General features: G+C 36.4%; 1 protein-coding gene across 7 annotated transcripts in view; it reads left to right on the top strand.

Annotated features, from left to right (window-relative positions):
- The window catches only part of LOC118444474 (Krueppel-like factor 6), a 312,575-nt gene that overhangs the window by 36,999 nt on the left and 262,398 nt on the right, over positions 1–13,178 (top strand). The window contains exon 1 of one of the 7 annotated variants that reach the window (XM_035872766.2): positions 9,271–9,375. The exons of 5 other annotated variants lie outside the window; for them this stretch is intronic. In XM_035872766.2, the coding sequence (XP_035728659.1) occupies positions 9,286–9,375 (90 nt within the window). In that variant the 5' untranslated portion in view covers positions 9,271–9,285. Of the gene's footprint in view, positions 1–9,270; positions 9,376–13,178 lie in introns of those variants that run through there. One more of the 7 variants, XM_035872775.2, reaches the window with a different exon arrangement.

Raw genomic sequence — 13,178 nt, 5'->3', positions numbered from 1 at the left:
CGCGAGCCCTCGCTTTGAGATAAACTGTTCGTCTTAGTCGTTTTATCTTCTCTCTCAAACACACATCGCACAGATACACATACACCTTCTCTCTCTTTCTTTCTCTGTCCCTCTATTTCTCTCTGACTAATGAGGTTTCTACACTCGATATATAGATCGATCGAAGAGTTGAGCGAAAGAGAGAGGGAAGTAGAGAAAGGGAGAGAGAGAGAGAGAGAGAGAGAGAGAGAGAGAGAGAGAGAGAGAGAAAGAGAGAGAAAGAGAGAGGCAATGTCTTTCCTTTTCTCTCTTACTTACGCATACATGCATATAACCCAATAGCTACGCAACCGTAAGAGGAAGAGTAGTTTGAACGAGCACCCAGGGAAACTTTATTACCATCCTCTCAAGCCGTTACTCCTGATTTGCATTTGTTATTATAATTGGAAATAATCGATGCTCTCGTGGCGTAATAACGACCAACATGTCGGTATTAGAGTACTGCCGGAAATAGATCAGGATAATTAGTGGCCGTTGCGTGAAACAAGCTGGCTACCGTTTCGACCTAAAGTTTTCTGTTGATTTTTATCGAGTATTTCTATCTTCCATTTTTTTTCTTTCTTTTTCTTTTTTCTTTCCCTTTTTCTGTTCCTTCTTTTTTTTTTTTTTCTTATTGTTCTTCTTTCAATCGTCGAACAATGTTAAAAATCTAAAGGTGGATTCTACGTTCTACGTCATTGGGGTTAATGTTATTTTGTTTCATTTTTTTCTTTTCTTTTTCTTTTTTTTTTCTTATTTTTTTCTTTTTTTTTTTTTTTTTTTTTTTTAATCACGTGCGGTTGATAATTAGCTTTAAAAGTAGAATTTAGGCTGATAGGTTCTTGAACCTCAGGTTGGAACAGGAAAGGAACGCTAAGGGTTTATTTATTTATAAACACGCATACAAACGTACATGCATACGTACATATATATATATACATATATACACACACATATACACACACTACACAACCGTAGTTAATGAGATCGGAGGGGGCTATTAAGCCGTGAAAGCGATTAATCGCACCGCAACGCACAGGCCGATCGAAGAGGCTTTACTTTTATGTCGATCCCGTTTGAACTTCCCTTCTATCGCACGTTTCATTATACTTTTATAAACTCTGGGACGTCGTTTTTCTTGTTTTTTTCTTTTTTCTTTTTTCTCCTTCTTTTTTTTCCTTTTTTTCTCCTTTCTCTTTTTTTGTTCTTTTTTTTTTCGCACGTGCGTGAGAAACCAAACTGTCGTCGTGCGATCTGTCATAAATTTTTTTATTTTTTTTTACTCAGCTACGAAATTATCCATTTTGATCTGTTGAAATCTTAGATATATGTAACTACATACTTCAAAGAAATATTTTCATTGTATGTTTGTAGTAGATACCATGAAACGTTTAATCTTTTATCATTTAATGTTTTAACAACCCTTGTTCATTATATATAATTATTCGTTCGTATCGGTAATTCAAAGTATTTTTCGACTATCGTTACCGTTATAATTTATACGAAACTTTCTCTCTCTCTTCTCTCTCTCTTTTTCTCTCTGTATGTGTACGTATGTATGTACGTATATATGTAAGCATACGTGTGTATAATGCATGCACCAACAGAAATCCCTTATCGCGTTTCGCTCGAGCTCGCATTCGCGTGACAAGCGCGTTTTAACTTCAATCTCCCCCCTTTCCCCCTCGACACCCCTTGACTCCCCTTTACTCCTCTTCTGTTCCCTTCTCTTCCCTTCCCTCTCCATCTCTCGTTTGAAGTTCTCTCGCCGTACCGTTAGATCTCTCGCATTCCCCTGTACATATTATGACTATGCGACAACTCGTGAAAATGGGGACGAAGTTTTCTACGCGTCTAGTGTTAATTCTAGAACGTTCGAAGATAGAAGGGAGCAAGAAGGAAAGGGAGCACAGCCAGTAGAGAAGAGCAATGGCCCTACGGCATGGTTGCTCCAGTTAACGCGGCCGAGCACTTATCGGAAATTATCAGTGAGACGTAACTTCCATTACCTGGCGAACTGCAGCTCGTTAAGGCCTACCTTCGATGCAGGTTAACCACATTTGCTGCTTACATCCTCCCCTTCGATACGTACGAGAACCATTCGGTATATCCTCCCCCCACCCCCTTCTTTTTCTGTTTTTTTTTCTTCCCCCCTCCGATTTTTTGTCCTTTTTTTTTCCTTTTTTTTCCTTTTTTTTATTTTCTTTTTCTTTTTTTTTTTCTTTTATTTTTTTTTTTTTTGACCAATATTATTTCGTTTGCTTCTTATCTTATGTAATATTTCAAGAATTTGTGTTTCGTTAGAATTTGTTATCGACAAAATTAACTTACAACTTCTGTCGGTATTGAATTTTTATGTCCGCTTACTTCTTATCTTTTTTTTTTTTCTTTCTTTCTTTTTTTCTGTCTTTTTCTTTTTCTGCGAATTCCCATCGACGGAAAGATCATTTCTTTGTTATCTTTTCAGCAACAGTTTATCGAGCAATAATCTCTTTTTTTATCATAGCAATCGAATTTGTATACTTTTCTTTGCTATTCTCTTTTCCTTTCTTTTTTTCTTTTTTCTATTTTTTTTTGTTCTTTTTGTATCTTCTCTTCGATACAGAAATCGTTTCATGTACCAACATTATCCCTACGGCGATATTTTTCGTTTATCGAGAATTAATTCTTCTTTTTTCATAAAAATTCTAATTTTCGTGCATTTCTTCGGACAAACATAAACAAACCGTTTTATTTATCCTGTCAGTAATATTTTTTTTCTTTTTTTTTTAATCTGAATATTTCGAGATTGTTCATTGTTTTGAAAAATGAATATTTATTGAAAGTTTTGAATTCTTTTTTATTTAGTATTTTTTTTTTTCATTTTTATCGAAAACAATTTTTACCTTATTACGTCGCTTCTGGAAGATCGAAAAATCAAGTTTGATGGTTTTATCAGACTGAGAAAGTTGACGAATTAAATACGATGCTTCCGTAAACTTATTTCTTTATTTATTTATTTCTTTTTTCTTTTTTCTTTAAATATAAATTTTACCCAATATTTAAGAACATCTCTCAACGTTTATCCATATATATATATATATATATATATATATATATATGTATATACGATAAGAACTTTGTTGTTAGTTCCTCCTTTCTGTTTTATTCTTCTTCTTATTTGCCTCGCGAGTAGACAGTAAGTAGTAGCAGTGCGCGTTCCTCTCGATAGTTAACAGCTACGAGCGGTGACTCATGTCGTTTCCATTATCGTGCTTTCTCCTAGGCCAAGTCCTTGAAAAATAATTACAGCGCTCGTTTCACGGGCCATCGACGATGGAAAGGAAGGAGGTCCTTCCGACAAATTGAGTAATAAATCGCGTCGATTACCCAGGCCTTCCATCCGACATTTTCTGTCCAACCATTTTGCCTTAGCAGGAGACTCACTCCTTCGAGAATCTTATTGCTTAGTTACATATATCACACGTGGTAAAGATAACGTTAATTTGATCGCAAGATATATATATATATATATATATATATATATATATATATATATATATATATATCAGAAAAAAAGAATTATTTTCTTTCTGCTTTTTTATTTTGTTTTGTTTTGTTTTGTTTTACCTTCCGTGGGAAAGGAAAAAGAAAAGAAAAGAAAAGAAAAGAAAAAAGAGTCTCACTGAGAGACCTATGGTATTCGTCACGGATTGGCAACTTGCTAATGGCTTCCTTTTTCCTTTTGGTGTCCAAGAATTGGAAGAGCTAACAGGAAGAAGAACAAAAGGGTGGTCTATCCGATACCAATGATCTTGCGAATGGAATTTCTCGAGTTTCCCTCGAAACTTGATTAAACCATTCGCGAATGAAGGAATTTGAAACTTAACGCTGCGAGCGTTAATCATAATAAGCGTTAATCATATAATAATTCATGGATGAATGTAGAGAAGAAGTGTTGCCGAGATTGTACCAATTAAAATGAATTTTATGTTATATTTTCGATTTGTTAGAAATTTTATAGATAATTCATTAACGATAATTTTACTACGATTTATTACAATACATTTATTATCAGCCGATATTTATTTTAAAACGAATTTATTTCTTTTTCATTTCTTTCTCTTTCTTTCTTTTTTTCTTTAGAACTATTTAACTAGTACGTTTGTGAATGAAAATAATAAAAAAGATATTACCTAAGAGAAAACTTTTATGTATTAACTAGACATTACATATTTTATCAATGACACAAATGTGTTTTTTTTTATGTTTGTTTGTTTATCTGTTAGAACAATAATTTATAGAAATGATAATATTTGTGTAATATGAATTAATAGTGCAATCGTATCTGTAAGATGTAAGATATTTTTGGATGGTAGATCGATTTAGAAAACATGATATATATATATATATATAAAATCCATTGAAAATATTTATGAATTTTATTCCTATCAGAAGTAACTATAAACTAAAGATTCATCGAATGCATACAATGAATCTATTAAACCACTTCATATTTTTTAACCACGATATAATTTATTCATAACTGATGCGATTACTTATACGTTGTCAAAAGATCATCTTAGGTATTGGAAGAAAAATTTCTAAAATTGAACATTATAAAAAGATTAAGAAACAATGAAATAATTACTTTCTCTCAATATAACACGTAAATTTTTTTGTTCCATTGATCAGGATTTTCCGCGTTGGTCCGACTAAAGATCAATGAGCGAAAAACGATAGAGCGTGGAAGATAAAACGTTAGCCTTCGACTTGCCTCGACTTTTCTTACTTGCTGTCTTTCCTCGTTGCTCTCTTTTAAGAGAAGCTAAAACCTCGTAAATCGAGGGTGAACCAGTTATCGGCTATAGGGAGAAGAGTAACCGAGGAAGGGATAGAAGAGAGGGGGAAAGTGAAATGTTAGTTACCCTGGTGAGGTTGGGTAGCGTCGTTGGTATCGGAAGGGTGGCCAGACTCTAACGGCGGTTGGCAGGGTAGATATTCGTTCTACTTTCAGTACATTGCCGGATCTCGACCTCTAATGTATCCGGATATTCCATTGCTTCCGTGTATATATGTGTATATATATAATATATATATAATATATATATATATTCACATATATAAGATCTCCATCGTATCCGTTCGATCCATTATAGCAAAGCATTGGCAAAAAGTTCTTTACATCGTGAAATGTCGACTAACGCGCGTGCCAGGTAGACGATTCTTCGATTATCCTTTTTCGAGATTCCTTTGGCTCTATCATCTCTATCCTTTCCCGCCAATCCACCCTTAGTCTACTCCTACATCCATCCAACATTTCTCAATTCGAATCGATATAGCTGACAAAAGAATTTTAAGAATAGAGTATCTTTGTTTGCTCTTCTTATTTTAACGATCTTTGAGAATCGATGAAAAAGAAAAAGAAAAAAACAAGAGAAAAAAAAGAAAAAGGAACAACAATAATAACAAAAATCATAATTTACAAATAATAATGAAAGTTGAAAAATATTCACGTGATGCACGTTATTATCTTCACGTTGGACGAGGATCGAGGATTTTCATTTGAAGTAAATCTAAGCCGAAACTAATAGGTAGTAAGAAGAACAGAGGATGGACGAGTTCAAGTCGATCGAACGAAACTCCATTTTACTTGTCTAATCTCACGGTACTTAGGGTTAAGTACCGATCGTTGAAATACTATCTTTCTCTTTCTTTCTTGGTAACGGATAATCGCGCGTTCGCTTGATGGATGACCCCGAGGCTTTTAAACTATTTTGCCCGGTCTTAGTGTGAGTTTCATATAAAAAGTATAAAGGATATATATATATATATACATATTGAAGGTGCAAAAGAAGAAGGTAGTAGTAGCTTCGGTTTTAAGTTGAGAGCCTCTTGCTCGCTCAAACCCGGCTGTCGCTGTTCGTAGTTCTTCTCTAGGTGAGAGTTCGAGAGGGAGAGATCGCAAGAAACACTATATATATATATATATATATATATATATATATATATATATATATATATATATATATGTGTCTCTTTCTCACAGACTCCGAGACAGGCTATCGATTTTTCTTCGTCTTCGTCTTCGTCTTCGTCTTCGTCTTCGTCTAGTAACACGTCGCGTCATTGTCGTTGTAGGTAACTCGTCGAGCTTCGATTCGTAAGATTCTTCTTCTTCTTCTTTTTTTTTCTTTCTTCCTTTTCTTTTTCTCGTCGCCTTAAGGCTAGGAGGGTGAGAAGTACGAGACCGATCGAGGGAGAAACGAATCGCGATGGTGGTACGCGCGAGCTTCTCGTCGATCTTTCAACATTCTCGTTGTTTTTTCGTCGAGGAAGTGGAAAGAAGAGAGGGCGGGGGTGGAAAGGATAGTAAAACGTATTTCTGGTAGGTACGACCCAATTTCAACGTGCCACTGTCCAACTGAGTCAACCTTATCCCTACGAGTTAGTCGGACTTTCTTAACAGCAAACTTGACGCTCAAAGGTGTGCGTGCGTGTGTGTGTATGTGTGTGTCTACACGTACATTTCGACTTTGCACCACTTCCTTAGACTTTTTTCATTTTATTTCTTTAGAAAAGTGTAGCCAGGGTCCTTTCTCTCTCTCTCTCTCTCTCTCTCTCTTTTTCCTTCTGCCTTTTGTTCCCTCTTTGAAAAACCAGTGCCAAATGAACATCACTCGTTGTACAAATTTCTTTCGATTTAATCCGAGCTTCTCGACACGCAAATTCCTCTTCAGAAAAAAATTAGAAGAAAAACAGAAGATCTCGTGTTTTAATATTTTAATCCGTTAGAGAACGTGATTATCTATAAAGCTTTCTCGAGCAATTTAAAATTAAACCCATCATGAGGAATACAAGAATTAGAATTAGTGGGTAACCATTCAGAGAGAGAAAGAGAGAGAGAGAGAGAGAGGGAAATAAAATGAATTTCGTGAACGTTTAATTCGAAAAAAAATATCAAGCGCAACGAAGGGAGAAGAAGTGTAGATGGGTGAGAGTATAAGTACTACATTTGCCTCGTTGAAGGTAGAAAAATTCTCTTTATGGCGGGTGGGTACAAATTTCTCTTGGACGGTTACGACGGTATGTTCGATGACAAGACTATCATCCGGATAAGAGCAACCATAAAGTGTTTCAAGGCGAAGTAAAAGGGTTTTTGCTTTTATCTAAGCGGTCGAAAAAGGCAGCCGGCAGTTTTCAACTCGCACGTATCCCTTCTTGTGTCCTTTTCCCTCTTCATCCCTGCGTTCTATGACGTTCAGTTCGTCGTGTGTCATCGAGTGGGCATAAAGAGAAAGAGAGATGGATGGATAGAGAGAGGTAGAGAGAGACAAAGAGAGAGGAAAATATGTGGAGAAAGAGAGAGAGAGAGAGAGAGAGAGGTGGTGTTGGTGTTGGAGGTGGATGAAGAAGAGAGAGTAGGGGGCGTACGCTCAAAGGGTCACGATAAAAAGAGATATTGAAAAGTTACGGCCAGCATCGGGGGTCTCTCTCTCTTTCGGAACGCCTCTCGAAACGCCTCTTGAAGCTCTATACTACTGTAGCAACGTTATATTCCCTTGCGAGGATGGTCCTGCAGAGAGAAAGAGAAAGAGTGAAAAAGGGAAAGAGAGAGAGAGAGAGAGAGACCGCTACGCAGCGTGCGAATATAACGCTCACTTTGGGTACTTTTCTCGGGGTGTCTCTCCTTCCTTTACGAACCCTACTTTCCTTTTCTACAAACGGGAACGTCGTAAAAAAGGAGAAAAAAGTAACAAGAGAGAGAGAGAGAGAGAATTATCAATAAAATGCGACGTTACTAAATGGGCATTCAGCGATACTAACTTACTATACGATGATATGTATGTATGTATCTATGAATGAGTTACTCGCTTCAGGGCAATGTTATATCTCGATAAACGTTACAAACGTTTGCCTATAATCGACGTTCGTCGACGCAAAGTTAGTTACGTATAGCCGATAGAAAGATGAAAGGGGGAGGTTCGCACACACAGATATACATACATATACACACTTTGAAACGGTACGAATAGTTTTTCTCTTATTCTTTTTTCTGTTTTCCTTTTTTTTTTTTTTTCCTTTTTTTTTTTTTTTTTTTTTTTTTTTTTTTTTTTTTTTTTTTTTTTTTGGAGTCACCATAGTAAGAAGATATGGCCGTGGTAAAAGAGTGAGCTGGGTGGAAGTGCGGGCGAAGAAAGAAAGAAAAAAAAAGTATGAAAAAAAAGAAGAAAAAAGAAAAAAGTAGGAGAACGAAAGAGAGTGTAGGAACTTTTGCTAGACGCGTCGTCGTAGTCGTCGTCCTCGTAGTAGTCATATTCGTAGTTGTAGTCGTAGTCGTAGTCGTCGTCGTCCTTGTTTTCTCAAGTAGAGTCTCCTTTTCGATCGGCTCGGCCAAGTCTTTCCTTCCTCGAGTTCTCTACGGCAAGCCCTCCGGTGTCATAATACGGTATTCCCTGCGAGCACTGGCCCGCCCTAATGGAGTTTGCGTGTAAGAGTGAGACAGGCTCGAAGCTTGCCGTATAGAAGGTGCTAGAGAGATGAAGGGACGGGAGAGAAAGGGTGCGATGGAGATGGGGTGGAGGTGGAAATAGGGGGATAGGGGGAGGACGACGTGACGTAGCGACCGAGGGTTGTATGCTCTTCGTTCATGTTTCTCTTCTCTCTCTTTCTCTCTTTCTCTCTATCTCTGTCTCTATCTCCTCTGTCTCTGTCTCTCTTTCTCTCTTGTTCTCCTCTTTCTATCCTATCCCTTTTGTCGTGAGCAGGGATGGGGCGCGTAAAACGCTGCGAGCGCTAATTTTATTTTGTGTTAGCGGGACGCTTGGCTACGACGGCGACGAGAACGAAGACGAGGACGTCGTTAATGGTTGAGCTGCCGACGCTTCTCTTTGTCTCTCTCTTTCTGTCTCTCTATTTATCTCTCTCACTCTTTTCCCTTCTATCTATTTTTCTTTCCATCTCTCTCTTTCTCTCTCCCTCTCTCTCTCTCTCTCGTACTCTCGCGCGTGAAAATACTTTCGTACAATCTTTCTCTCTCTCTCTCTCTCTCTCTCTCTCTCTTTCCTTATCGTTTTCCTCTCTTTTCTATCTATACTTTAATCGATAGAGAGACGAAAGTTGATAAACAACATCTTCTCTTTCTTTTCTTTTCTCTCTCTCTCCGTCTATCTTTTCTTCCGAACACAGTCGAATGGTAAACTATGAGAACGAACGAACGAACGAACGAACGGCGTTCAATATTTAACACGTACCAGTGAACAAAATGAATTAGTTGTGCTCCTAGCGATGAAGTCGAATAGACGACGGAAAAGAGAGAAGAGGGACAAGGTGATATCTCGAAGGGAAGGAGAAAGATGGAACTTAAGTGAGAAAAAGGTAAGAAGGGGTGGATGGGTGGTAGGTGTATAGTGAGGGGCGAGGAAAGAGAGGGATGTATCGAGTGAAAGGAAGAAAGGAGAAACGGAGGAGAGCGAGAAAATGGTCACCACTTTCCTGTTCCTTTTTCTACTTCCTTTTTATCAATGATAAGTCGTAGAAAGTACGTTGAGATAAAATTGAAATTGCACTATATCAGCGTCGATGCAAAGAGGTAGGAGAAAAGAAAAAGAAAAAAAAAAGAAAAAAAAAAGAAAAAAAAAATAAAAAAAGAAAAACAAAAACAAAACAAAAATTCCATGTGCCATTACGGAGAAGTACAAATGGAATTTGCCTGGCTTATCGATGATCCACTGTTCTCGAAAACGATTACGAACGTCGATTTCATACGTACGTTCTTACATATTTCGTAGAATAGCTACACGCTACACCCGTTATCGTTAGCGCGATAATAAGTAATCGAGATACACATACCTTCGTAGAAATATCAAGAGCGATAATGACGAGAGCATGTATGGGAAAGATGGCAAGAAAGAGATTGAAAAAAAAAAGAAGAAAAAAAAAAGAAGAAGAAAGAAAGAAAGAAAGAAAGAAAAATATACGGAGATATGGTAAAATTGTTTGCTTGCTGCTACTTTTTTCTTTTTTATCTTTTCTTTCTTTCTTCTTTTTTTCATTTTCTTTTCCTTTTTTTCTTTTTTTTTTTTTTTTTTTATATTTCGTACGAGGTATCGCACGCACACTTTGTAATACTATCTTTGGAATATGTCCAAGTCCTCTTATTATTTATTGTTCCTCTTACGCATTACGGTATGCCGTTAGATATATAAAACAACGCGTATGAGGGGAGAGGTTAGAATAGAAGTAAGATAAAGGTATAAAGTAAGGAACAAATGGAGGATTTCGAAGGATCGACTCCGACGTTTCTCTTGCTAGCAGGAGAAGAACGATAGGCTTACACTCTCGCCCACTCGATGCCGAGCCGTCCTGTTTTCGTCGCGTTCTCTCTCTCTTTCTCTCTCTGTCTCTTTCTTTCTCTCTCTTTCTTTTCTCTTTATTTTTCGTTTCCCAGCGAATTATACTCGGTGGCCGACATCGGCGGTAAGTAAGATCTCTTGGAGTGTTATTTTCGCCGAGGCAAGCTTCGTCTCTCCTTTGCTGGCGTTAGTATTTTTATAGCTAGAAAGAGAAAGAGAGAGAGAGAGAGAGAGAGAGAGAAAGAGAGAAGAAAAAGAAAAAGATAGAAAGAAAGAAAGAAGCTTCTCTACTAAAGCTCTCTTCTTCTTTTTTAAAGCTCTCTCCCTTCTTACTTCTCGTCTACTCGTATATACGCTTATATGCGTGTCCATCTTTGCTTACCTCTCTTACCCTCTCGCGTATCTTCTAAATTATGACAGTCTCCTTCGCGTCTTCGCACACGTACTCGCGTTAAAGTAAGAAAGTAAGTAAGAAAGTGCCACTGGCTATATACAGTTGCCAGCTCAGCCTGGAGATATCGCTCGAGGGTGCGTTACGTGAAGAATTTAAGCATCTCTCTCGCACGGCTACAAGACTCGAAGAGACTCGAGGAAATATATAGCTAGAGAGAAAAGCTCCTTGAGATCCGATTTCGACTTATCTCTCTCTCTCTCTCTCTCTCTCTCTCTCTCTTTCTCTCTAACCCCTACCCTTTTTCTCCCATATTGTTGTTTTTCTTTTATATCTTTTTTTTCTTGTTTTATTTTTTTTTCCCCACCCATCGAATTCACTCGAATTTCATCGATCTATTTAATCCACGTACGTATACTTAAATCGACGATATTTAAAAAAAAAAATTGCTTGTCCATTTTCGATCTTCAATTTGTGTATCAATTCGATCGTTCGTAAGATTTTTTTTTCTTTTTTTTTTTTATCGGAATGTTGTTCTGTAATCGTTACTGCAAACTCCTCGGCATATCAAAGATTCGGAAACAAGAATTGAAAGATAATACGTAAAAGGAAATAAGAAATGAGTTCTTTGAGAAATTTGAAATTTTCGTTTGAAGGAATATTGCAATCTTTTACTATTTCATATTTAGTTTTATTCATTTTAATTGTTTGTCTGTAGATTATTATTATATTTTAATTTATTACTATATATATATATATATATATATATATATATAGTATAGTTTATTAATTACTATATTTTATTAATTAATCAATCAATATATATTTTTATTTATATAAATTAACTTACGAGTTGATCAAATTGCGTTTTAAGAAAGGTGACAGGTTTAAATAAAACGATGATACTTAGTCGAGTTGAGATCGTAATCTTCGAGAGATACCTGTCGATTAGATTAGACTTAGAAGTTCTTCGTTCCTTATCGTAAATTCCAACTTACTTACGAGCACGTAATATATAAAAGTTGTTCTCGATTATTATCTTTTTTTTTTGTTTCTTTTTTTTTCTTTCCTTTTTTTCTGGAATTATATGAAAGATTACATCCACGACATTATTTTATCGAATTTTTTTTCAAAATTTCTCTTTTAGAGTTCAACGATTTCCTTTTTTATTATTATTATTACTATTATTATTATTATCAAATATAAACTGATTTTAAACATTGGAACGATATAGAAATACAATGATAAAGCATAAATCGATGAAAGAAAACGATACGTTGTGGCAATGTAATATCAACAATGAATCAGATAATACGTCATAATGTAAACCGTCGGTATCATAAGTATATAAAATAGAACTACGATGTATGATGTATCATAATTACTTACTTACTTACATACTTATCGGTCATCCTGACGATTTAACGTAAATCGTCCTCCATTTATATATTCTACCTGTCCAATCTGTGACCCTGTCGTACATCTTATCCCTCTAACACAAAGGCATTTACTTACATAAATATCTACTGTAAATATGACAGTCATATGCGTATATACATTTTACGTTTCGATTCGAAAGAAACCCAAAGGTGCGCGCGCACTTGACGCAACACACTTCATATTTACTCAAAGAGATATCACGCGCGAGCCATTTAAACCTTAACTCTCGTGTCACGCGTATCGAAAAAGAGAGCGTGGTGTAAGTGGGGAGGGGAAGGGTGAGAAGACGTGTCTGGTGATGGAGGGGTGGAAAGGAGGGAGACAGAGAGAGAGAGAGAGAGAGAGAGAGAGAGAGAGAGAGACAAAACTACGACTCCATCCATGAACTCATAGAAACTCGTTCCTATTCCTTTACGAAAGAGAGGGATGAAGAGAGAGAGAGAGAGAGAGAGAGAGAGAGAGAGAGAGAGAGAGAGAGAAGGAGAGATGTTATCGAGTCTGAAATCCAAGTCCTCCTTGCGATAAGAACGACAAAGCGTTTATGCAAATGTTTGGATAACGTTGCACGACTCTTTGCTACCAGAACGCCGCTTCTATGCAAATTCCACGTCGACCTTTCTTTCTTCCGAGACTTCCGAGAGCCGTCGGGCAAAACGAGATTCAACACTATGGAGAGAAGCCATCTCGCCGCTCGTTTCTTCTTCTTTTTTCTTTTCTTTTTTTTGTTTGTTTGTTTTTTTTTCCTTTAACGTAAGCATTAACTATACCATTAATTGTCCAATAATAACGTATACAATGCTATTAATTAGTTACGTTAAAACAATTCGTATACTCGTATATAATATTTTTTTTTTCTTTTATTCGATTAATTTATCTTATTTTCAATTAGCCATTTTAATTTTTTCAATTTTCTCATAATTAACTCGTTTGAATGAATAGTCATCTTAATTGTACACTTTAGATACGTGAATGATACAATAACGAAAAAAAAAGAA

Source organism: Vespa mandarinia, chromosome 23, assembly GCF_050613455.1.
Source record: "Vespa mandarinia isolate Hongniang chromosome 23, ASM5061345v1, whole genome shotgun sequence".
In the NCBI taxonomy this organism is placed as follows: domain Eukaryota; kingdom Metazoa; phylum Arthropoda; class Insecta; order Hymenoptera; family Vespidae; genus Vespa; species Vespa mandarinia.
This window is presented reverse-complemented; position numbering and strand designations above follow the sequence as displayed.